The 26,248-nt window shown below is 38.8% G+C and overlaps 1 protein-coding gene across 2 annotated transcripts in view; it reads right to left on the bottom strand.

The window, feature by feature from the left end:
• Nucleotides 1-25,663, bottom strand: part of LOC137973377 (rapamycin-insensitive companion of mTOR-like) — a 51,436-nt gene extending 25,773 nt beyond the window's left edge. Inside the window, exons 1-21 of one of the 2 annotated variants that reach the window (XM_068820172.1) lie at nt 25,560-25,663; nt 25,438-25,488; nt 24,386-24,480; nt 22,708-22,769; nt 20,322-20,453; nt 19,520-19,583; nt 18,431-18,557; nt 12,285-12,358; nt 11,194-11,289; nt 10,619-10,686; nt 9,514-9,581; nt 9,009-9,091; nt 8,228-8,315; nt 7,438-7,528; nt 6,106-6,172; nt 4,838-4,918; nt 4,153-4,253; nt 2,810-2,909; nt 2,133-2,204; nt 1,645-1,686; nt 1,315-1,374 (exon numbers count right to left, since the gene is read on the bottom strand). In XM_068820172.1, the coding sequence (XP_068676273.1) occupies nt 1,315-1,374; nt 1,645-1,686; nt 2,133-2,204; nt 2,810-2,909; nt 4,153-4,253; nt 4,838-4,918; nt 6,106-6,172; nt 7,438-7,528; nt 8,228-8,315; nt 9,009-9,091; nt 9,514-9,581; nt 10,619-10,686; nt 11,194-11,289; nt 12,285-12,358; nt 18,431-18,557; nt 19,520-19,583; nt 20,322-20,453; nt 22,708-22,769; nt 24,386-24,480; nt 25,438-25,488; nt 25,560-25,584 (1,647 nt within the window). In that variant the 5' untranslated portion in view covers nt 25,585-25,663. Of the gene's footprint in view, nt 1-1,314; nt 1,375-1,644; nt 1,687-2,132; nt 2,205-2,809; nt 2,910-4,152; nt 4,254-4,837; nt 4,919-6,105; nt 6,173-7,437; nt 7,529-8,227; nt 8,316-9,008; nt 9,092-9,513; nt 9,582-10,618; nt 10,687-11,193; nt 11,290-12,284; nt 12,359-18,430; nt 18,558-19,519; nt 19,584-20,321; nt 20,454-22,664; nt 22,772-24,385; nt 24,481-25,437; nt 25,489-25,559 lie in introns of those variants that run through there. The other variant, XM_068820173.1, reaches the window with a different exon arrangement.
• Nucleotides 25,664-26,248: the final 585 nt, after the last annotated feature.

Raw genomic sequence — 26,248 nt, 5'->3', positions numbered from 1 at the left:
GCCTGGGCATTCTGTATGGGTACCAGTGAGGGAATTAGTGCCTGCTACAGATAATGTATATTTATATGTAGTGCTTGATATGTAGGCTAGTGTGTCGTCCTTCCCCTCGTTTTTATCAAAGACTTTGACACTGCAACTAATGCTGCTTTAAAAACTCGCCCCAGTCCCCTCTCAAAAGTGGAAATAAAAGGAGCATGGCGTTCACCTTTGTTTTGGCTTTGCAGCCTCAACGAGCATGGTCCGAGAGCCCAATTTTTTTTATTTAACTACAGTCAACTCTCTCTTAACGGACACCCCTATAAGACAGACACCTGGTGCTGGTCCCGGCCATTTCTTAGTCATTTTACTATAACCAAACTCTCTATAAGATGGACACCTCCATAAGACAAACAACGGACACTTTGAAATCATCAATGGACACTTGTGAGGTGCTGAATGTGACCGCAAATTACGATTTAGGGAAGAAAAATTCTTGTGCGTGAATCTTTTTAACACCAGACGTTTACTTGACAGCTCTTATCTCGTCGCCAGAATATATACAGTACAAGTTAAAATTAAATCAGTCGTTGTCCCATTCAAAAAAATAATTGTATTGTAATCTAAAACAGGTAGGTTTTGTTCAAGTAAAAAACTTAAAACAAACTTTAAACAGACACGTATTCACTGTGCACAGGTTAAGCATTATTATCTTAAAATTCCTGGGGTCATGTGAAGTTGACTCTCTATAAGCCGCACACCTAACTAAGACGGATAGCTGAGGCCTGTCCAGATGGTGTCCGTCTTAGAGAGAGTTGACTGTATTTTAATAAGAACATCCTCTTAATCAAGGTGACAAAGTATCATTGTAAAATCTATGGCCAGTTTTGAAGCAATTTAACAAAACTGAACGGATGGAGGCAGTCACCAAGTCCAACAGCTCATGTCAAAATTAAATTGTTTTGAAGTGAAAAGCAGTCTAGAAACTTGTCACGTGCAAATAACTTTTTGCCAAAACAATAATGACTAAACAGTTGGATGGAGGTAGACTATGCATGATATCAAAGGTTACATGCAAAGAATAGAGCCTTCATTTGTCCAGAAAAGGGATGCATATAGTCAAACTGGATGTCCAGAATTGGACGTATTCGTCGGCATGTATCTAAGAAATGAGCATGCTGGCCCCCTTTGTGTAACATTTTTATTGTGTCCTTGGCTTATTACGACACTATGTAAAAAAAATCCTATGACAAATTACATTACTAGGGAATCACCTGAATATACAAGAAATGTACTAAAAACTCAAGAACATTATTTTGTAAGTGTCAATATTAATACCTGAAGAGTTGAGCCGATGAGATCCCAGTCCCAATTTCGAAAATCCTTTTCCATCATCACCTGATAAAAAGAGTATGGAAAACTCTAAGGTAAATTAAGATTCGTTGTGAACCTAGGCTGTGAATAGACTGAGAGATGCTGCCTACAACTGTGTGATTGCAACTTGCTTCTGGATACAGCTACATACTGTTTTATAACAGCTGGGCTTGGATCATTTACCACAGAAACTTGACATGAATGCAGATGAAAACACTTGGTATGTACAGTAATAAATTGAAGAGCCTTGAAAATGAGTAATACTTCAAAGACAGATCTTTGAGACCATGTTACCTGTGTGTCTCGCAGGGCAGCGAAGATAGGGTCATCAATCTCCTTAACAAAAAAAGAAATAAACAATCTTTTAAAAAAAGCTCTTGCACTTTCATGAAAAAAAAAGAACAAACATGTTTTCATTTCTGTGACTATCCCCCTAAAATTAATGTTTTGGGTCAGGAAGCAGTGAGAGTTGTGTAATCCGATGCTGAATTCTGTCACAATCAGCACAAAAACAGTTAAAAAGTATTGGTCCCATGGTAGTCAATAGGCCATTTCAGAGTTCATGTCTAAGTGCAAAGTTTTTGTGATGGTAATTAGTTACACTTTACATATGAATGAAAACTAATTTTTGGAAGAAAAACTTCACACTTAGACTCGCTTTGAAGAGGAGGCAAACAACACGGAAATGGCCTACTAGCTATTTGTATCAACTTGATGACTTAACTGTTAACTGTAAGAATAAGTCCAGAATGGTATTGTAAGTGAAACCGGGAATCGCTTACTTTGTTGAGGCAGGCTGTAAGACGATCTCTGTGAAGTTTGTCTGGTTTGACTTTAGGCTCCAAGGTGTGGGCCTGAGGAAATATTTAAGACGTAGCTGTTACAAACAACATGAATATAGCTTCTTATCACTACATAACTGAGGCTACAGGAGGTTACAGTGGTTCCGGTCAAAAGCAATTATTATGAAAATGAAAGCTCCTCATCCATAATAATTATCATCATCAGAAGAAATCTTTTTAACCAGAGATTAGCAAACCATAATTATCTGAGTGTAAGATAAGTAGGTTTTCAAAAGTACCTGTAGAGGAAAAATGAACATAACAATTACAATAATTATTATTACCTGGTAATTTTGGGGGATCTTTTCCAAAAAAAAGGAACTTGCACATTAAGGGAGCATAATTAAGCATACTGGATTTTTGAGACGCGGATGGAAGTGGAAGTGAACATTTTGCATGCCAGGACAGTAGTGTCTGCCAGATGTTTAAACTAATCATCTCTTATGGAGAAAAGTTACTAAGCAACATGAATGTGGTTGCGTGAACACAAGTTAAAAGTGAAAACAGCTCATCTCCAGTTGCCATCCACATCAAAAACGTCGCGTGCTAAAGCTCTCTATTATCAGAACACAAACCTTGTAATTTGTTTTCCTTTAAATTAGAAAGTAGTATTGTACCTTTGATGTGATAAGGGTAAGATAAAGACTACAAGGAACAAGGCCTCTTTTCTTTGTCTGATGAAGACGGTCCAAACAATTCACAGCTATACTGGCTCGACTGAAAATTAAATGCAGTATATATTAAAACAATAATAGCAACTTCTTTCTTCTTCTTTCTTGTTTCAGTCTAAGTCACAGTGACATCTTCCACAGGTGGTTAAATTATGTTTCTGTGGTGTTTGACAAAGTTGCAGATCTAAGATTATCTTTTCCTTCATTCCTGCCCGGTGTTTAAGACATGATCTGACATCCTTTTCGCTAAGTTTCCCTTTTGTTTTGCAAAAACACAGCTTGCCCCTTCCTGTCATGTGCAAGGTTTAATGTGCACTTAAACTTTTAAATAAATATGTATGAGTTGCAATAGGATACAAGCAAATACAGGTAGCCTGTACTATGACCATTATTTTGGCTGACCTCTAAGATTATGTATATCTTGCAACAAGATCTTACAAAAACTTATTTCACAATCACTTGTTGGCATCATACAGAGGCTTTTAATTAGACTTTTCCCCAGACAAAGCCACATAGGTCAAGAGGCTAAAAGCTCAACCCTACCCCCTTGAATCAAAAGGCTCCACTCAGCAACATCCAAGAACACTTCTCAATCACCAAAAGTCCAACCCCTTTGCAATCCAGGAAGAACAGAATGCTGGGTTGCAGTTCGAGAGTAAGGCAAAGTGTATCTGTTGTCGGTCAAATCCGTTTTCAGGTTGCATCCGTTCTTAGGTTAAATTGGTGATCCTCATTTTACCTAGGTTGAATATTAAAGCAGCTATCAATCGCCCAAAAGGACTGAAAACACCTCCACCTTCCCTCAAGCACTGTCTTACCAATCTCAACACATCATCTTAATGATTTATTATCTTATCGGTTTCTGTATTCATTATGCAGTTATCAACATTACAACATAGTAAGAGATCAAAGAACTGTACTGTGCACTCACCGGTACTTGAACTCGGATCCTCCAGATCTGTGGTCCTGCGTCTTCACCAATACACCACAACGACGAACGTGCTTAACCCATCACAGTTCTTTAATTTCATTATTTACTTTTGTGTAATAAGTCAATTGATATTCATGTATAATAACCAAAACTAATCCTAACCTGACCCTAATTTTCTCCAGGCTTAATTTAGACCCAAAAAATGTTTCTTCAATTCATCTGAGTGCGTATTCAGAACCAAGGTAAAATGAGGATCATCAGTTTAACCTAGTGGTTAAAAACGGATTCAACCTGAAAACGGACTTTACCGGCAACATATCCACTGTTTAAACAACAAAATGATGGTAAAATCACCCACCTTCTTTCCTCACTTGTGACTTCAAATAAAGATGCTGTATTAACCAGCATTGGAACACAGTGGGTGTGGCTGCTGCACTCCGGGGGAAGAAGGGCATTTGCCTGTTCACAGGAAAAAAGAAATAGTTATTCTGGGTGTATCTTTGTCATTATGAATAATTTTGTACAGTATTTCATTTATTTACTAGACTAAAATCTCGTCATAGCATATTATGCCATGCTGTCTTTTTCATAATAGAAGTTTTGATCAAGGCAGTATGGCAGGAACAAAAGCTAGTTGAACGGTCTCTCTTTCAATAGCATATAATCCTGAATCTTAGTGGAAGTGCATTCCAACTAGTAAGTTTGAGTTCTATTAAGAGCGCTCATGTTCTTCTGGGTATACCCGAGTCATCATTAACAGAATGATACACATCCATCTATTCACTTAACAACCCCCTTGAAATTGACTGCATGTATCTCCTGAAAATTATTGCAGTAATTTTCAGAGAGTGCCACTTATCCATATCATAGTCCTTGCAGTATACAGGGGCGTATAATGTCCCCTGAACCCAGTTTAATGGCCTAGCTCCTAAAATGTAGCTCAGTTACAGAGGGTCAGAACTAGTGCTGTTATTCCTAATCCTTAAAGGAGATGACATGTACTGGTACATTTAAAGAAACTGTGCGGGCTACATGTAACTAACCAAGTGAAGTAGTTCTCCCAGAAGTATGGTGGCCCTCACAGAAATGAAAGGATCAGATGAGGTTATCACTTCCACAAGGCTCTGTAACAAACCAATTAAAATAAATTAAGACAAGGAATTTTAAATTTTAATTACTGACATGATCAAAATTCTTTTCCTCTGATTCACAAGTAGTTTGATTTTTTCTATCCTTTTCTAAAATAGAAGACAACCATGTGTATGGTCTGTCCTTGAAGACACAGCAATTTCTACCAGGCTTTGATTAACATGATCACTGATTCTCCTTTGAAAATGAGACGAGGAAGAAAGTATAAGTCGGTGGACATAAAAGGAAAAAGAAGCCTGGGAAATCTCGAGAATCTCAAGAAAAAAACAAGAGTGATTGGCAGTCTTAGTTCGGCATGTGTGTACATGGTAGTGTTGGGTGTGTCAGTGTGCGTTGTAGTTAATCTCTGATTCTCTGATGCTCTGACACAGCACTCTAGATACTCTTGCTTTTCAGCCATTTTAATTAAGTTAACCCATTCACCCCTAAACCAGCCAAAACCGGCCATACTTGGTATTTTATTCTGTCTAACGCCAGAGGATTTTACTCGTCAATGGGGAACCCCCAGGAGTCAATGGGTTAACCCATTCACCCCTAAACCGGCCATACTTAGTAAAAGAAACCAACATTAAATGAAAACATTGGCAGTGAGAAACTCTGGCTTTATTAACCAATTAAACAAGCCAGTTTTCACTACTTACATTACATTTATCTGTTAAGAGCATCGCTCTTAATCATAGACTAGTTACTAGTCTCTTTCAAATTTTAATTTGTTTGATGAAACCGTATGTTGTATCATACGAAACGTCAAGTTAAAATGCATTATAATGTTTATCACAGAACTCTAAGTTATGCAAATTTGTCCTTTGACTCCCTGGCACTTCAAGCAAAATCATTTCACAGAGCCAGTAACCTTCATCTCTAAAATGATATTTTTTCTCCTATAATAATTGCAAATTATGACCTTCTGCAAGTTAATTACAAAGTGCTCTTGTTGTTGCGATAGGTGGGGTATTATAGGATGTGAAGCTGAAAAAAAAACGTTTCTCATCTCAAAGGCAAAGAAATCAATATTCAGGACAATGTAACCTATCAGTAAATTAATTGTTTTGGAAAATTGGCAGGCTTTTATAAACAAATAAATAACAAATAACACTGATTAATAAATTATTCATGTTCACATTTAGGCTATGTAGTTGATCTAGAAAAAGAAGGCACTCACCTCAAGAAGTCCAGCATTTATAAAGGCTGCCAAAACCAGGGTAAGGTAGTTCTTTGCAAGGTTTGCTCTAAAAGCAGTTGAAAATATACAGTAAATGAAGAGAAACAAAGAAATTAAATAATTATTTATTAGAGCCTATAGTGTCTTTGAGTAAAACATTTACAATTTTTATGATTCTTTTAACTTCAGTTCTTATCAATAATAATAATTGCAAGGAGCAGTTGTCAGAGATGCATTCACACATTCTTTACTGATGCTACTGTCCCATAATCCTAGCCAGATGCGCATATTAGGCACCAGTGACAAACGGGTCTTTTCAAGTCATTAGTTCCATTCCTGATGTTCTCTGGGACAGCAAAATCCACAGTTACCCATTCTCAGAAGTTAACTTTTCATCTCTTGTTTTGTCTTTTATCATTCGCTGTCCCTTCTATCAGATGGTTTTTGGTTTATTTAGGGTATACTGACATTAACGACTCCTTGAAAAAAAAGCAATAAAATAACACAAGAATCACACAAACACACAGAACAAATTATTCATCACAAGGTAAATTTTAAAATGGTTTACAAAATGATTTAACCTTTTGACGTCCAAACTGGCCTAAACTGGCTAGACGATTTTACTTGTCAATGGGGAACCCCTGGGAGTCAATGGGTTAAACAAGACCATAAGAGTGTAGAACATGATTCATGATTCACTAAAATCAATGCCCTAAGTGCATGCGTAAGTTAGAAACAATCACCAGAATAATGAGCAAGTATTCACCGAAGTGGAGGTGGTGGATATTTACTGAGCCGCGAAGCAGCAAGGTAAATATCCACCACTAGCCACCGATACTGAGGTGAATAGTTTGAAACAGTGAGATAATATGGCACACAAAGATGATTTTAATTCATTTATTACTGCAAAGATTACAAACTTTTCCGGCACAGATTCCACGCCAATTGTTAGGAGGTGAATAGCAATGGATATCCAGAGGTTGAGTATATAGCCAATCAGTGTGCGCCTTCAACGCTATCCACTGTTTTGGTATATATACTAATGATAATGATTGGGCGGTTCCTTCAATCAAAAAACATGTCACTGAAAGCCTAATAAATTTTATTTCTTCTACCAGTCAAACTCCAATGCATTTCTACTAAATTGTATTTTGCTCTTCTGTCACGGATTACATGTAATCAGAGGCATGATGATCAATAATATATTATTCTCAGACTGATTACAGCTATGAAGTGTCCCATGAAATTCAAGAGTTAGCTCTTTTGCAACAAAGAGTATTACCTCCTTTACAGCCAAGAAACACAAATCAGCTCGAAATATTTTCCTCTAACCTTCCTGTCGCTCTGTGAGGCAAAAGTGCTTTCCCTTCCTCTGCAACAAAACCTTCTGACAGCTTCCATGAATCCTGCATTTGGCAAGGATCTGTTGACAATAAAGAAGCAATTCACAAGAAATCCTAATCTTTGGATTGAGAAGAGAAATATTTAATTGATTTTAAGCTGTATTTCAATAAAGTATTTTGTTTCAAGACTTGAGTTTTGGTCCAGTTCATCAGAGTAGCCAATGGAGAGTGACCTGAATTGGAAAAACCTGCCAATAGGCAATAGTATACATGAAGCTGCTTTGATAACCTTATCCTATAGCTATATGGATTTCCACTGAATTTTTTCTCTATAACATGGACTCATTTTGTTGCACAAATTGTGTTTTTCTTAAATAGGGAGAAACAGAGGCTTCAAGAACACCCAGGTTCATTCCATCCATGGAGAGTATACTTACAGAACTGGTAGAGATGCTACTGAGCATCAACCCATTGACCCCTGAGGGTGAGACTTAATAGATTTTGCTCTGTCTAACACCAGACGATTTTACTCATCAACGGGCAGCGTCCTAAGGGGTTGAAGTGTGAATGGGTTACCGTAATAATAAGATCAAGAATGTTCTACAAATTAGTAGCCACACATGCTGTATAAATATGATGAAAAGAGGAGATACAGACTGTTCAATGGGCTTATGTCTTCTGTATGGTCTTTCATGCGACATGTAAATGACCACCCAACTCCTTGAGGATATTTCGGAAGATGCATAATTATATGAATATGTGCTATTCTAATCTCTCACCAACACTTAAAAGAGCAAGGTGAAAATCATCTGTCCACTCGGGCTCCTTGAATTGGAAAATCTCAAACAGCACCTCCATGATTCCTTTCTACAACAGAATAAAAATAATGCATGTGTAGAGCTGTACCAAGACAGTAACAAACATGATAATTTCAACAAGAAAGGAAAGAGCTGCTTCATTCACAGTTCGATACGTGTAACATTTCGGTAAATCCTGTTGTTTTTTTTCCCTTTTTTCCTACTTTGTCAGTGACTCAATATAAAGGTATAAAAATTATGTACACTGTAGACTTTACACAGCATTGTCTCTGTGATTGTAACTTTCACCATTGCAATTTTTGTTTTAAAAAAAAGATTATTGCAAGCTTAAAGCATAAAAAAATGTTCTAAAAAATTAGAATCTAGCTCACAAAATTTATTTTGCGAAGGGGGAATTGGGCACTATTGGGGTAAAATACAAATACAGTCTCAACATTTTTTCTTGAAATGTTGACTTAACACTGGAAATATAATTTTCTCACATATTTCTGTTAAATATTGTCAGGATAACGGTGGCAACTATTTTATTTCACACACAAACTCAGCTTAGCAAGGCATAAAGTGAAGGCATGACTACCGAAAGCCTACACAGCATAAATTATAATGTTTATTATAATTATATTAAAGATTGTTCCTCAGACACTGGAAAATAAAACTCGAGTAAACAAAAAATTAAAACACTTTACAAGTTAATGTGACGTGGACATATTTAACACATAGCCATTACCAGTTTGTCACTTACCCTGACATCAGTGTTGGGCAAGCAAAAGACACCCAATAATGATTGCACACCTTTGCCATTTGGACGACACAAGCTAATAATACCTGGAATTGCATGAGACAAAAAAAATTATTGTTTAGAGTAAGCCATAAGTAGTAAGTTCCTTTTCCCATCAAAATTATTTGAAATGATTGTCCATTTAGAACAAAACACTCCAACAGGCACAAATGTAGCCTGTTCCAGGCTCTCAGATAGTGGCTCAAGCAAGGGAACAAGAACGAGCAAAAGAAACTGACCCCGCTTGATTTTGTTTGCTCATTGTCGTTCCCTCAATTCCACTACCTTTTCTCCAACAGCTTTAATGTCTCTATTGTTGGAATTAAGGCACTCTCAGTGAAATGTTTTGAGTACTGGTCAAAGTCATGTGAAAGGAGGGATACACACAGCTATATACTTAGTTAAATCAAAGTTAACCTAACGGTAATAAATTTTTAGTATCCCTGATATTAAAAGATTGACCTCTCACCTGCCCAAGATCGGAAAATTGTCACTATGGCCATCTTGCTTGCTGTTATTCGGCTGGCCCTGTCTTCCCTACAGGAATAAAGTAGAGGTTGTTAGGCAGAAATGATTATTGATGACAAAGCCAATGAACAAAAACTGGTCAGTGCTCATCTGTTGAATATAAAAGCAGGTTTAACCAAAAACAAGTTGGAAAATATAATTATATATATTTAGTATCACTCACCTAGTGGACTAATGCAAATCCTGCATTTTGATTGGCTACGCTGCTAGAGGACTATTAGTAATAGTCCTCGAGTAGTGAAAAGCGTGACGCTTTCTTTCGTTTTATTCCCAAACTTTATAATTGTCTTTTCTGTCCAACTAGTTGGGTGATACTAAAACAATTAGACCCTTCGCCCTCAAGGGCCACGGGTCAATAGCCCATTCGGCTTCGCCTCATGGGCTATTGATTGACCCGTATTGCGGGCTACGGGTCTAATTGTTAAATAACCAAATCAATGCAAGCACTCTGGTTGGTCAATCAGCTATGGTTTTGTGCCAGTAAACTCATGGAATCACACCAGGTCCACAAAGTCGGTGACCTACCATTTTTATTTATTTGCTGGAAATATCCCGAAATTCTTTAACTTCTTAGAGAGCATGACAAAAAGTTATCTAGTACATGTAGAATTAAAGATACATCAAAAAAATTAAAGGCACTTTATAGTTCACAGAAAATTGTACAAGATAACTTTCCTTGAAACTTTTTTAATTGATGTGCCATCGCGAATGGTACATGCATGCAAAAAATCGAGAAGGGGTCAACAAGCAAAATTTTGAGATAAAGACAATAATTATTGTTTTCCGCAGGTTTTATTTCCGCACGGTTTTACACCGAATGTTCACTTCCACTGTGTTGCCTGCACTACTTTTGATTTGATTCATTCAGCTGACCAGTGTTTCTTAGTTATGGCGTGTATAGGTTACGCATGCACGCGTAGCTAAAAACCCTTTTGAGCCTCCTTAACATAGTTTTGAAATCCAAAAATCCAAAAATAAGAATTGATTTTTTGATCACAGGGGCACTTTAAGAATCACCTGCATTATTTAACCATGCTGTCTATTACCTTAAATGTGCTTCTGGTGTGTCTGCATTATGTCTATAGTGAAGATCTGTAAATGGAGCTAAAATGGCCTGAGTGTAAAACAACAAAGAAAATAATAATAAAACAAAAGAAGGGGAAGAATAAAAGTAAATGAAAATTATTTTCATTTACCGGTACTTTACTTCACTGAAGAAATTGTATAAGAACTTGCGACATCTCAAAGGTTGTAACACAGGGAATGAACCTTTCTGTGACTGGCACTTTTATTTGCTGGCTGGGAGGTCAATAATATTAAGAAAAAATAAGCCACAGCTCTTAATTACATGTAAATACAGCCCTGCAGCCTTCAGATATACTTCAGAGAGAGAGAGAGAGAGGGACCAATCTTGGCTAGTGAATAGTAATATTTTGGTATTCCTGTTTAATTTTGCATTATCAGAGCATTCAATGTCCTGTTGAAGCAAGTATGTATTTCAATACATTTTAAAAGTAAGCAAAACTTGCAAAGCCTTTTACGTTACAGTACCTACACTAGTCGACCCTTGGAACAACTGAAGCCAAATGTATCTTAACTGTATGAAACTACATTATGTTACCTCTAATCCCACATCAGAGCGGACATACGGCCTGGACTCTGGACTGTTTAGAAGATATAGTAGTGTAGCCATCAAAGATTCATTAAATCTCTGCATCTATTACAAATCAATAAACCTTTAAAAAATACAGTATCTAATAACTACATTTTATTATATAAACACCAATGAAATACCAACTTGAAGTGAGCTTTCGCCGAAAACATGATATCTTCACACATGAAGATGACATGTTATTTTCACTTGTGAGAAGATCACTGTTGCTATGGTTACATATGAATATTATGCCTTTTGATGCCTTTCATGAAATGATTTAGTATTTCATTGGTGTTTATATAATAAATAAAATATTACATGGCCGCTTGGAGATACGAAATTTCTCTTCTTGTGTTGAAAAATATTTCAAGAGTGAGCGCAGCAAACAAGTGAAATATTTTTCAACACTCTAAGAGAGATTTTGTATCTCCGCGTGGCCATGTAATATCCTCTATGTATTTGGCATTTCTGCAAATGCAAATGGTCCAGACACTTGAAGAAAAGAATTAGTGTGATACAACACTGGTGCTAAAAACACTTTGCTGTAAAAAGTGGGTGGCCACCATCCCTACACAAAGCCCACCCCACAAAATAAAAATGCCAAATGACGTCTTTTCAGAGTATATGATCCAAATCTTTGAATCAAGCAACCAAAACAAACATTTCAATTGGCCATTCCTGTATAATATTGCTGATTGTTTCTATTTTAAATCAGTCTTGATGCACAACCATACAAATGAAATTTGAAACTCATTTTTCTTATAATGGTTTTGCACCATGACTCGCTTTGAAACAGCACGGGACAAACAGTAATTTTGCTATTCAGCTGACATTAAAGTAAAAGACCACTTGTTACATTGGCCAATAAACACCTACATTTTGAAAAAGTCCTCAGATAATTCCAAAGTATGTTCAATAGCCATACATAATTTTGAGTCTTTTACATGTACTGTATCTGGGCAAAATTATGGACATTGAAATCTAACAGACCCTTAGCAATGATTTGGTAAGCTGAATAGTTTCTAATGAACCATCAAAAAGGGATATTTTATCAGTACCTGTGAATCCAGTACATTTCTTATGATGGTGTTTATCCCGCCACAGTATGATGCAACTATTATATTCTTTACAGCTAAAAAAAGAAATGAAACTAGTTAGGAGAGTTATTAATATACATTTGAGCCAGGTCCTTCAGGAAATTGAGAGGGAATGGAATTATTATTCCTGAATATGAATTCTGGATACAAAAGTGTTGAAGAGTAATAAAGTAGAAGTGGAAGTTACTTGGTTTGGACAATATTACTAGCGGGTGCTACATGTACATCTCACATTAAATAAATAAAAATAAATAATGTCAAGCAAAAATAAGTACTTAGCATAATAATTATTAACTAAAGTAAAGTACGATCCTCTGGGTGAGTGTAGTCCTGAGAAGAACTGCTTGAGATGACATTGACCGACGTTTCGATAAACTCAGTGGAAGTCATCTTGACTCTGAAGATGACTTCTGCTCAGGTTATCGAAACATCAGTCAACGTCACCTCAAAAAGTCCCTCTCAGGACTACACTCACCCAGACGATCATACTTTATGATATTTTAGAATAAAATAGATGTTAATGCTGGTAAGCAAATACTGGGCAGCGCCTGGGAGGAGAGCGTGACTTCCCATCACGTAACTACCTTATTTGGCTATTTCATTCATCCCGCCATGCGAGCCTTCTCAGTTTGACATTTCCAAAGCTCAACTAGTTCTGTTTTTTCCGTTGAGCAATTTAATCTTTGCTGGGGAATTTGCCGACCTCACAAACGCGGTTTTTTACGCCCCTTGCTATCTCAAACCTTTTATTTATTACTGGAACTCCGGAACAATTTATTGAACGGCTTCACACCGTTGTTCCTTCCGCACCATCTTGTAGCTCGCGTACACCAAGCGTCCATCTGACCCCGGGGGGGGGTACTCCCTTATAAGGGCTTAATGGGGACGTGCGGCCAGCCAGGGTATGTTGTTCGGGATTTTTGTCTTGAACAGGGTATCGAATTTATCATTTTTTGTCTTAATCAGGGTATCGATTTCTCAATTTTTGTCTTAACTGGGTTAAATGTCTTAAACAGGGTATCAAGAATCGGAATTCTGTCATAAAATGGGTAGGAAAATCAGCAATATTTGTCTTAAACAGGTTCAGGGTATGAGGGGCCGTGCCCCACCTCCCCAACCAGGGATACATCGAGTACCCCCCCCGGGCATCTGACCGGCAGAGAAACGTTCACGCTCCACCGTGAAACCCCTTTACTTCAAGTGCCTCTGCTGAGGAAGTTTCATCCTATATAGACCCACCAATTGTCACCATCCCTGACGATGCGCTGCTTGAAACAGCGGTCAAAACGGTCAAATTTTATTCCAAGATGGCGTCCAAGCAAGAAGAGCTTCACACAGACACGTCCCCAACCTCGTTAGCTACTCTTATTTCCATCATCGTGGACGAAAATCGAGGAATCTACCGCCAAATCAGTTCCTGCTCCAACCTCAATAGCCTCCGCCTCAATCTGTGCAACCTCGACAAACTCCCGCCATTTGCTACTCACCGACGACTTCGACTTCATCGCCAGCCTTCTCAACCATCCCAGTGCCAGCAACAACATTCCTTCCCCATTTTTCAAGGACAGTCGCCGTTATCAGCACATGTTCCAACCAAAGTTAAACGCGCAACATTAAAGGGTGAGTATGTTGAGTTTGTCGCGGTGCTGCCAGAAAACTCGCGCCTTTCAGATAACGACCTTCCCGCGCTTTCCATTTCCTTTATCGGTAAACCACAAAGAGTTCCCCCCCTCCTCTCGGAAAAAGTAAGCCCAGCTCGATTCTTGTCAGCATTTTCTGTACGGTTTTCTCAGGGGTGGATCCAGGATTTTTCATGAGTGATTTGCACCAACTAAACTAGGGGGGTTTGGGGGCATGCTCCCCCAAGAAAATTTGAAATTTGGTGCTCTCCGAATGCCATTTTCCAACACTATCATAACATTGGCCTCGACAGTCATCCATAGATAATCCTAAATCAGCTATATTAAATCTTTGAAAGCTGCTCCTGTCGTTCCATCCTCACAAAGGTAGAATCCCACAAACCCTTCTCTGACTGTTTTGGTTGAATCAAGAAATCTGATCACCACTGAAAGTTTTTTCTTTGTTTGATACGTCAGCTGCTTCGTCAGACATAATAGAAAAATATTATTATTATTCACTATGATAGCACCCACAGTTGTAATCATCTTGTTTTGACGGGTTTAAGAAATATGTCGCATTTCTGGGTGCAGTTTTCAAGTGACGTTGCAGTGTTTGATTGCCGCTGTCAATTCGAAATTCTAATAGTGCCTGAAAGTTTCCAGAAAGACTGGCATTTTGTGGATCATCATCTCGTGGACCTCTGAGGGCTATGTTGTTTCTTTCGCAAAAAATTATTGTCTCGAACAGGGATTTCAGAATTTCGCGATTTGTTTTGATTTGTTGTTGAAGTAAGCTGTTTATCTGTCGATCAATTGGGAGCGATTTTCTTGTCATATTTCTCCAAAAAATTAAAACAAGAAGGATAGTTGACTTCGTGAACTGCAATAAAGGGCTGAAAAATAAGGTTTGGGAGAAATTTGAGTGATTTCTGCAAGTCACTTGAACTACTCTGGATCCACCCCTGGTTCTGCACTTCTCACTTCTTTTCCCCAAAGGGCGGTAGAGATGTTCCCCTATCAAGCGACCATTCGATTACCCAAAGGAAGTTGCGGGCTTGGCATGGCCTTCCTATGATGTTGACTTTCGTAGGAAAACAGCCACAAACCTCCCCCTCTAAAACAGACATCTACCCCAGGGTCCAAATTAACTTGTACATTTTGACCTGTTTTATAGATACCAGAAAGCAACGACCGCATGGTCTTGTGTATGTGTCAAGCATTATCTTTTCACTTTCAAAAGCGCACATTTTGGAGAGAAAAGGTATCCGACCTTGAATGTACATGTAATAATGAAATCTATCTGCCCCCTAGTTTGTCGAAAATTTCAGCTACGGAAACACTAGTCACACCCTGTCGAACACAATCCGCCATAGTGGTACATTCCTCACACCAGTCCTTGAATCTCTTTACTGAGTCGTTTTTCCCCCTGCAATACATATTTTATGAGAAACAACGGCTTGTGAGGTTATGGAGGTTGTTAACGGAAAAACTCCTTCATTTCTATTTCAAAACAGTCTCAGGATAAAAAGTAAGACACCTCTTGGCAAACAGATCTGACCTTAACAATGGTGACCAGTTGTGAAATTCTGGTCGGCAGTACTCAATTTTTTAGTCGCATTAGCAACCAGGAAGGCGCAATTTCAGACCCCGTAACCTGCCTCCAGACTAATCCCCATTCACCCCTGAGGGAGCTCCAGGGAATGGCCCGGAAAAACCACTACTACCTCAACACAGCCCGTCCCGTTGGCCTACGGAGTGCCCCTTCATTTTTAATCAGCTTTCCATATCCCCCTCCCTGTTCGACTTGCTCACAAGTTCACCCTGACCCCTTTTGTTACTCATCTGTGCAATACAGACTCCTACGGCACGATTATGTTTATCTGGCAGCACTTGACAACCTTCACATCGAGTCTGGCCGTCTCCTGGACATTCTGGCTATGCCAGTCCTTCACAAAAGTTTGAAGGGAATCAAGCTCTCCCATGGGAATGCAAGAAGGCTTACCACCTGATCACCTCATCAGTTCTCCATAGCATCTAAGTATACTAAGTTACAACCTTTTAAGTCTACCAAATGTTGACTCCTTTATGTTATGGGCTGCATTTACCCTTTCATTTTTTGGCTTCTTAAGAAGCAGCGAATTTACCTGCAATGGCAATTTTGACCCTCAGTCCCACCTTGCTAGAACAGACATTTCTTTCCATCCCAACACCCTTCACCCTACTTCATTTGACACTGCAACTTAAAAGTCCAAAACTGACCCTTTCTGGGAGACAGCCAGGCTCAGTTTTGCAAGGTCAAACTCAGACCTTTATGCATCGTCTGCCCTGCAAGATTATATGCTCAAAACTGCAACTCAAGACCCTGGCCAGCTACTCTTCAGCTTCTCCTGTGGACCATATCTCACCCAGACTTCACACACCAACAACTTATGGTCTCTCTTAAACCTCTGTGACAATGACAGCTCCTCCTCTGCCTCTCACAGCTTTAGTATTGGTGCTGCTACAACGGACAGAATCACTGGCATTTTCAACTGGCTCTTCAAATTCTGGGTCGCTGGAATCCTAACACATACCAAGCTTACATCAGGACTCCAAAGGAAACAATATGTCAGGTTCCTCAGTCATTGGCCTCTTGCTCCTCCTGCTAACAACCCCCTGGAATCCTTGAAAGCACTTGAGTATCTCATTGAAACTTGGATTTTTGTAACAATCAGTAATGATCTATGACAGTTCCTTGGATAACTTAATTCATATTTTCCTGTATTGTCCTGAACCTATAGTGTTTTCACCTATGGGTACAGCAATCATGTTGGCATCCCCCTGGAAGCCTGCTGTGTGCGTTTGCTTCCCCCCCCCCCCCCCACCCTCATTTCTCCATTCTACGATTGCCTTTCATCCCCTTTTCAGCCACATGCCAGCCATCACATGGGTGAAAGCACTATCCTAAGCTTAATGCCATGTTTCTCCTTTAAAACAAAAAAGGAAAAAGGCCCATTCGGCACTTGAGGGCTTTCTGTGACATTCTCTTTCCTTAGGCTTTCTGCCCTCTCAAGTTCATGTAGTACTATTGGAAATGACTATTTTGACGGAAATGTTTTGCACGAGGGTCCTATCCCCTCCAGCCAAATGTGTTGTGCGAGGGTCCTATCCCCTCCAGCTGAATGTTTTGTGTGAGGGTCCTATCCCCTCCAGTTGAATGTTTTTTGCGAGGGTCCTATCCCCTCCAGTCAAATGTTTAGTGCAAGGGTCCTATCCCCTCCATTCAAATGTCTAGTGCGAGGGTCATATCCCCTCCAGTTAATTGTTTTGTGTGAGGGTCCTATCCCCTCCAGTCTCTATGCGACGCCCATTGGCTTTGGGTTTTTATTTTTTATTTTTTATTTTTATTTTATTTTATTTTATTTTATTTTTTTTTTTTATGCTCATGTCGTACTTTCGACCCCTATCTCCACTCGTCGGTTCTCTACTTTCACCTTTGGGGCAGGCAATGTTTGCTTTTCGCTATTGCAACTCCGTGGAGATGGGGTCATCTTTTCTCCCTGTCAAATTGGGAGCAAAACCACTAAATGGGCTTCGCACAGGGCACTCGTTTATCTCGGCGTTTTGGGCGGGGAATTGCTGCCTGCGGCACCCCTTCAGCCCTGTGCTGAAGCCCCATTAGGGAGGGGGCATATTGTTACTCTGCTGGACTGGGTTAACTTGGCCCCAGGACATTATGCCAGCAACTATGCCCGCCTTGCAATACAGGCATGAGGCACCCCCTCGGCTAGTTGCCAAGGCCCCTCATCCGGTGGTCCATACCGGCGGTGGGTATTATCCGAGCCTTGCCAGTACATTCCCTGCCCCTCGTTTACGCCCAAGTTGTGTGTATTGTCTTTTATTGCGCACCAAAGCATTAACCTTAATTATGATATGACTCCTGGGTTCAAACCTTTTACATTTGTATGAATAAGTACAATACTTTTGTAACCATCCAAACACCATCCAACTGTGAAGGGGGTAGTTTCTAAAGAAACTGTGGTGCTGCGTCGGTGGGGAAGTAGTATACAAAAATTTGGTTTTGTCAATGGAGTTGACAATGTAAATTGGCCACCGTACAGAGACTAGAATCTCTGGGTGGCTAATTTACATTGTCAACTCTGTTGATAAAACCAAATTTTTGTATACTATCAAAATGTACCATTTTCTGCAGTGTCACTGCATTAATAGAAACCAAAACAAAATAATGGTTCCACTGTCTTGTTCAATCCTATTCCCCTTGGTTTCGCTCCCCAGCAGGGTACCCATTTGAGGTGAAAGGCCAAAATTTCAAGCTCCCCAAGTTGATGCTTTGAAAACTTATCCTAATGATATTCAAAAATTGAAATGAACACTACTGATTTGATTTAAATTTAAAAAGCCAAAAGTGATGGTTTTCCAGATGTGACCAAATTCTTGCATGTTACTTAAAATTATTCCACCTAATAGAATTTAAGAATTAGGTAGTACCTAGTTCACAGAGGGTGGCAACACATGCTCTGCGCAGTCTGTCCGCATCATCACCTTCATCATTTCCAACAGACACCAGGGTAGCAGCTATTGACATTGGACACAGCCGAGGGCTAACAGCAATTATCTACCAACAGTAAGAATGTGTATTTTTTCATCCATGTACTTCATGTACAGTGATTGTTTTGGTTACTACTGTACATACAATACTCCAGATAAGTCATAACAGCAGGATAGCCATGAGGAATATAACTGGGTCAAGCTGAGGATAGGTGGGTGGGTCTCTGTATGCTTTCCAAAGTCTATCCCTTGATTTCTAGGCAATCTAGAGTCTGGGTTTTTGACCTCAGACAGACCTTTTATCTGGAAACACTGCTATGTGCAAACAGTCTTGGGAACATCCTGACCAGTGTATAATTGCCTCTGTGAAGGAGCATATTAGGCAAAAAGTCAGGTAAACAGTACGAAATCTGGCAAAGGAAGTGTTTTTGGCCTCCTTACACCTTCAGTTGTTTGTATAAGTTAGGATCCTCTGACTGCTCAACTTAATAGTCCATTTTACACTTTTTATGCTTAGTTACCTGGCCTATGAATGAAAGTGAGGCTGGAGTTGACCTTGTTTTGATAGAAACCGCACTGTTTTTCTTATGTAAATTCCCCTTAATTTAGCATGACAACATCATTAACAGAAGAAAAGGAGGGAGGGTCTGTATCATAACAAGCTCAACACCAGCCTCAATTTCATTTAGAGGCCAGGTAACAAAGCACACAACTGTAAAATTTAGAGGTCTATGTCACAAAATAATGAAAAACTGATACATTAACAGCAATTGAGCATACATATTAAACAACTATCAATAACACATTATTAAGTTCCATGCAAATAAGATAAACACACGCTATATTTCGTATTTACTTGCTTTTATCTCAAAAATGAACTGGGTGACCCCCATTTTTTATTATAGAATAGTAATTAGCAATCTGAGACAGAACTATCAGCAAAGTTTAAAAAACTTCATGAAAGCCAATTCAGAGGAGAAATTTCAGGCAGCTCTGAACTGGCTCCCATGAAAAGGAGACTCAACTGACCTTTCGAATGAACCTTAATGCCTGAACACGTTCCACTTCAAAAGCATGTATCATGTCCAATGACCTACATGTAAAATGTTCAACATGCAAGATGTTTTATGTCAACACATTTCAGGCAATTAATTTAAAAGTCACATAATGTGGTGCTATGCGGTATATAATTATCCTCAAATACATTTTTTTTACGATCATCCTAATAGCCATCTACATGAATGTATTAAAGACTCCTTCAAACTCAAATACAGATCATAACCACTGCTGGTTTCTGTGCTCTTAATTTAGTACACATCATAATTTAATTCAGGACATTATAAATAGCTCACAAGCTCGGAAGGCAGTCCCCCAATGGAGCTCATCCCATTTCAGCAGCATAAAGCAGTTATCAAATTAATAAGAGTACTTATTGTCTCTCCTGAGGATTGGAGTTACTGCAATGAAGTCACTAAAGCTTTACCCCCATCTCCATAGTATATCACTTCCTGATACTCACTTTTACAACAAAATGGAAACAAACAGTGGACAAAAAATGTCTTTTCCAAGGAACAAAACATAGGAAAAGCTACACTGTACATACATACAGTCATACACCGTAGATCCAAATAACCTGAAAGTGGACACTACAGCATGCTATCCAAAATATTTTCATAACCTTCAGGAGGTTGCAAATATTTTTTTCTCTAAAACACAGGATGAAGAGCTCTATAGTGTTGCAGAACACATCACATAAACCAGCTGTTGCTGTTTACTAAACATTGTAAGAAAAAAGCATATCAAGTTCAAATGGATAGAAATTAAAGAGCACCTGACAACAAAGATGTCAATCCTGAAGTCCAGTATCTTAGACAGAGTTTTCTCATCAGAAAACAAATGACGAAATGCCCGCAACCCTGCAGCCCGCACCTCTTTTGCAGTTGAAACAAGAGCAAGCATTAGGCTGGAAATGAAATGAACAAAAATAATCAATCTTTTAAAATTGGTTGTATAATGATTTAACAAAGTTAACAACTACAATTTCAGCAAGCCTTTCCAGTCAGTCATTCAGTTGATTTCCTGGTGTGGGCCTGTTTCCATGACTACATCCATATTCAAGAAGGAGTCCCTGGGATTTCAAACAGTAGCAGTTAAAGAGGCAGTGTCACGCTATTTTAGTCAAACTTCAAAACACTAAAAGACTTCCTTGCATCATAGTTAATAGAGGGGACTGGTTTGGAAGCTCAGCAAACATCAAAGGAGCAAACAAAGATGCCAAGATGTAGGTTGGAAAGTCCACGACCGTGCACAATCTTTTGTTTTGCGCTCATACACTATGCATGAATTACGTAACCAACACATTTCTATTGGTTAGTTCCTCAGTACGGAGTAAACAACTATTATGTTTTGTGCACGGTCAAGGCCAAAAAAGAGAACAAAAACCTACAACAAAGAAATTTGTCGGGTTTCATAACCACTGCTCTCAATTAACTATGCTTGCATCAATGAAACCCAAAAGGTAATGCTGTAGTTTTCTTGGCAGTGACCACTGAGGTGCACTGAAGCTATTCTTCGTTTTTGGCAACCAAGGATGGAGAGGATGGAAATGGGTTGAAAGAGTTTTTCAAGTTTGGTGACAGCATCTTCAGAAAGACACCAAAAATTAAATACAACAGCTGTTTGTGCCATAAATATATTTCATATCTTGTCAGTGGGTTGTCAGGAATGTTGCAAGTGTGAGCAGAAAATGAAGCGTAACAGTGCCTCTTTAAGCACTACCACTAGCATAAATTAAAAGAATTTAAAATACTTTTTGCTCTACAAGGAGGTGGCTAATTGTGGGCTAATTGATCACAAAAGAAAAATGAAACAGCTATCATTAAGTTTAAGATGCAGATCTTCGCAGTTACACATGTATAAACATCACCTGAGTAGTAAAGAAAGGAACGCACAACATTTCAGGCTTTTCTTTCGTTAAAAGTAAAGTAAAGTCTCTGCTTACGAGCCAGAAGGCCCATCAGGCCGGCACTTATCTCCGGTTTCATTAGCATGAAGTGACTAGGAGTATTTCTACTCCCCCCTGGATGGGATGCTAGTCCATCGCAGGGTTACCCCCAGCATTTTGCTGGTACCCATTTACACACCTGGGTGGAGAGAGGCACCGCGAGAGTAAAGTGTCTTGCCCAAGAACACAACACAATGTCCTCGGCCAGGACCCGAACCCAGACCACTTGATCCGGAGTCTAGCACTCTAACCATGAGGCCACCGCGCCTCACAACTTTTCTTTCGTTACTGCTGAAATAATGTTCATAACTGTGATATGCATCTTAACTTCATTCTCTCCACAGCTCAAATATAATTTGGCTTTCATATATCAACTCTTGTCAATATAATTGCTATTTTTAGTAAGACAATGAACATCCAAGCAACACTTTTCAGCTGGTGACAGTGCAAAATAATGACGAAACTGATTCTTAAAAAAAAAATTCTTTTACACGGTAATGTATTTCAAAACACAAGCCATCAAGATTTATACCTGGACCCGGTTGTTCAAAAGCTGATTAACTTAATTGAGGATTAGCGTAAACTTTTGTTTCACATTTTCAACTTTTTGGTAAAAGTTTCTTTTGCTTATTTTTGTTTCTCAAGATTGACTTCTTTTAATGTAAAGTTTTGCCGAATATCAGCATTGAACAGCACTTGGGAGTAGAAAAATAAACTCCTCGGTTAGTTCTTAATCTGGGATTAGCGCTAATCAGCTTTTGAACAACCGGGCCCTGGTTTTTACAATAGACGGCCAAGAAAGAATTATGTTCAAACTTATGATCAAAACGTTTATGTGAACTTTCATCTTCAAATTTTCATGTTGTAACTCAGATAAATTAGATAAACACATTTTGGCTCCTTTTGTTCTAGATTGACTTGATGTCGTAAGAAATAATGAACAGGTGAATAAACAAATTGAAAGAGATCAAGGACTGTTTAATATAGGTAAGGTTTATGAAACTTTGACCAGACAGTGTTACAATCTACATGAAAGTGCCCCTCTAAAGAACAAGGTCTGTCGATAAATGAATGATCATGGCTGTTTCTTCTGAAGGAAATGCAACAGCAAAGAGAAAACTTGGAGAAACATCAGGATCATCTCATGCTTTCCTGTTACAGTTGCAATACCTTTCACCAAGACGACATTATAGTCAAGTTTGCTCTTGTGTACCATTTAATGATGTCTTCTAGTGAGTAACCAAATTTCGATGGTTCACCAACACTTTGAATCAGCTGTTGAATGCAAATATAAATTATTCAAAATTAAATAACAAAAATAATATCTTTTAAATGTACCAGTTCATCAACTTTATCAATCACACACTGAATTGTATTTCATGCCTCGTCAACACTCATCTATATACATGTTAATTTTTTTAAAATGTTATGTTAAAGAACTGAGAAAAGTCCTCTTGGGCTAAATAATAAGACATACATGTATGATCCTTTGTCTCACAATGTACAGTCACTTAGGTTGTAGTTCAGACATTTCCACCGCTACTTAACAATTATTGGATGAGGTTGAGCATGTTAGCGATAATTATCAAGGCCAAAGTTTGTGTTATCTGCTGAAGCTGAAGGCTGAGGCGGATAACACAAACTGAGGCCTTGATAATTATCGCTAACATGCGAAAACCGAATTCAATAATTGTTTTATTATGCATATTCTTGAGCTGAGCTCCGCCATGACAAAACTGATCAAACTCATTGCTGGTTAGTGTGTCAGGTGACGTCACTTCTGCATGCATAAAACTATTGTCTGTAGGTATGACGTCAACTCTACATATATAAAATCTATTGTTTGTAGGTATGATGTAAGAGAAACAGAGCAAGCAAGAATTAGCTGCGTGCTTATAGCCAATCAAAATCAAGCTGGTGACACCAATGTATAATAATAATGGTTGTCTTCTTCAGGCGATAAGGTTGACTGGCTATGTCCTACTATAGTAAGTATCATTGAGGTGGTCGGATGCGACAGGTGGACTTGATTCTTATCATTCCTTTGAGAAATTTCCTAAGAGGTCTGATTTGAAATTATTGCTCCTTTGATGGTTTGTTGATGTTCCAATAGAATCTCCTGTCATGTTTATTGTTTGATGGAATCAGCATTTTCTCAGAGATGGCTGAAGGTTTGATGACATAACATTTGGCCCAGTCATACAAACACTTAACAACACTGCCCTTTACTGATTGACGATGGTGTGAATCATACACTATTAAAGTACTGATCAGTGTTTTCTAGACACTCGTGGTAAGGCAGCTGTTCGTCTCTACTTGAGGAGCATCAGTTGGAGGACACCTTGTGATGCTTACTGAAACCTACCCTAATTAGTGTCATGTGTCATGAAACAGGACCTTCAGTTTACAGTATCATAACTGCTGGTATGTGAAGTACAATAGTCTGGGTAAGTGTAGTCCTGAGAAGGACATTTCAACAACATGAGTGGAAGTCAGCTTCAGAGTCAAGTGATCAGTTTGTATAACATCAGTAAATGGTATAATCACTCTGGTTGTTCATGTGATTGGTCAAATAAGTTGTGCTGAAATTGGTCGATTGTCAGTTAAGCCTAGATGTCATTGGCTGAAAACACCTCTAGAGGCATTTTACAGTTGATCAACAACAAAATGACTTAGTTGACCAATCACATCAACTTTTTGTTTACATTTTGATCACGGTTGAGTTGAGTGTTCAAATGTTTTCAAACATTTACATTTATCATTTCATAATCACGCCCTTAACAAAAATCCTCCTTTCATGATGTCATTGGTAACCAAATGCTTAATCAAAACTAATGACTATTGTCATTTCATTTATATTGGTAATTTTCATTGCAATCAATGCACAATACCTTTGTGAAGTTGTTGACATATCCCATTCGTTTAGAGGTAGACATTTCCTTGCAAGTGATCTGAGTCAAAAGATCTTTCATGTTATCAGCAGGATCTGAGAATAAAACAACAGAATGTACATTTGAATTAGATTACTTCAAAACAAAACGTCAAAGAGTGGTGTCACTTCTGGGCTTGAAAATAAAAATCATTGTCTGTTGGAGTGTGTGACATTAAGCCACCCTTAAGCTTGGAGAAAGACCATGCTTTCAGCCATGGCGGGTCTAAAACACAGGTCACATTCCACAGGTCACTTGTTGCAGGTCATTGTTTTATCTTTCTGAAAGTAACCCAAAACCCTCAATTTGGCCAATCCTTGGCCTAAAAACCAACCTTAGGCCGAAATTATTATTATAGAAATTATTATAGGCGACAATCAGCCCGGAGGTCAAATTTTATACTGCAATCATGTCTGTTTCGATGGTTTTGTTCCAGTTTTTATAGCTGTTTCGTGTGTTCCGGTGGTTTCGTTTGGTGTTTCGCTGGTTTCGCTGGTTTTGTATCGATGGTTCCGGCAGTTTTGGTGGTTTCCTTCCGGTGGTTCCATTTCAGTGTTTTGGGTTTTAGTACATGCCCCCCCCCCCCCCCCCACCCCAGACTCCCCAAGAAGCTTCCATCCTATGGGCACTCGCTTGGGTGCATTTAGCACCAAACCATCTCCATTTTCCTTAAGACCTGCTCCCCAAAAATATTTTGAGAAGTCTGAACTTCCTAAAATTAGTAAATCCAGTTGGTAAAAAATACCTGACAACCATTGGGCTACGAAACCATAATTTTTATACTGAAAAGCAGACCAAAATAAACAGAGCATAAAGGGACAGGAGAGTTATAATATCTGCATGCATGAACTATTAACTTGGTCATCTCGACCATTACCTCTAGCTGCATTAGAAACAAATTCGTCTACAAAGAAATATGTGCATACATAACCTAGTAAAAGAGTGAACGGAGATTAACTGATTGACCTCAGCTCTGCGTTAAATATAACCTTGCAATTTTAATTTCAGCTAACCTCGACTGAGATCAAGTGGACTTGCTTCTTCAAAATTGTCATATCGACTCCCTGAAAGAAATGCAGTGCAAATCAGCTTATGTAATGATAAATTGCTCGGACTATAATCTCACGAATTTTACCTGAGCCGGTAAAATTCCGCCTCATGCTGAAGATGGCAGTGAAAGCTCTACAAAATAACGTAACTGCAATACAAATCCTCCATATAAATGTTGTACTTCATGTTTTGATGAATAACGCATGCCCAGTTCTAATGTGCACAGAGTAGACCACAGAGTACCCAAACATAACCGGACCGGAAGAGAACATTTCACGTGCCAGCACAGTGGTGTCAACCATATTTTTATCCTAATCTTCTAATGGAGAAAATATACTTAGCAATATAAACGTGGTTGTGTGACGACAAGTTAAAAGGGGAAACGCTGACTTCTTGCCGTCCGCGTCTCAAAAATGCGCATGCTTAAGCTCTCTATGGGGCGTTTTTGAGACGCGGACGGCAACCGGAAGTGAGTTGTTTTCCCTTTGAGCTTGTCTTCACACAACCACTTTCATATTGCCAAGTATCTTTTCTCCATTAGAGATGATTAGTATAAGAGTCTAGGAGACACCACTGTCCTGACTCTCGAGATGGTCTCTTCCGGTTGCCGTCCGCGTACGCGTCTCAAAAACGCGCGTGCTTAATTAAGCTCCCTAATCAAGCTGGGAGGGCGCTGGAAAGGCGTGCTTATCTGTTTATCCACCTGTTCATCTCAATGGTACTTTCTTCTAAATTACAGCTGTACTGCATTTATTTGCAACATTTGATTTGACT

The sequence above is a fragment of the Montipora foliosa genome, chromosome 10 (genome assembly GCF_036669935.1).
Source record: "Montipora foliosa isolate CH-2021 chromosome 10, ASM3666993v2, whole genome shotgun sequence".
Taxonomy (NCBI): Eukaryota; Metazoa; Cnidaria; class Anthozoa; order Scleractinia; family Acroporidae; genus Montipora; species Montipora foliosa.
Note: the sequence above shows the minus strand (reverse complement) of the source record. Positions and strands in the feature narration are given on the sequence as shown.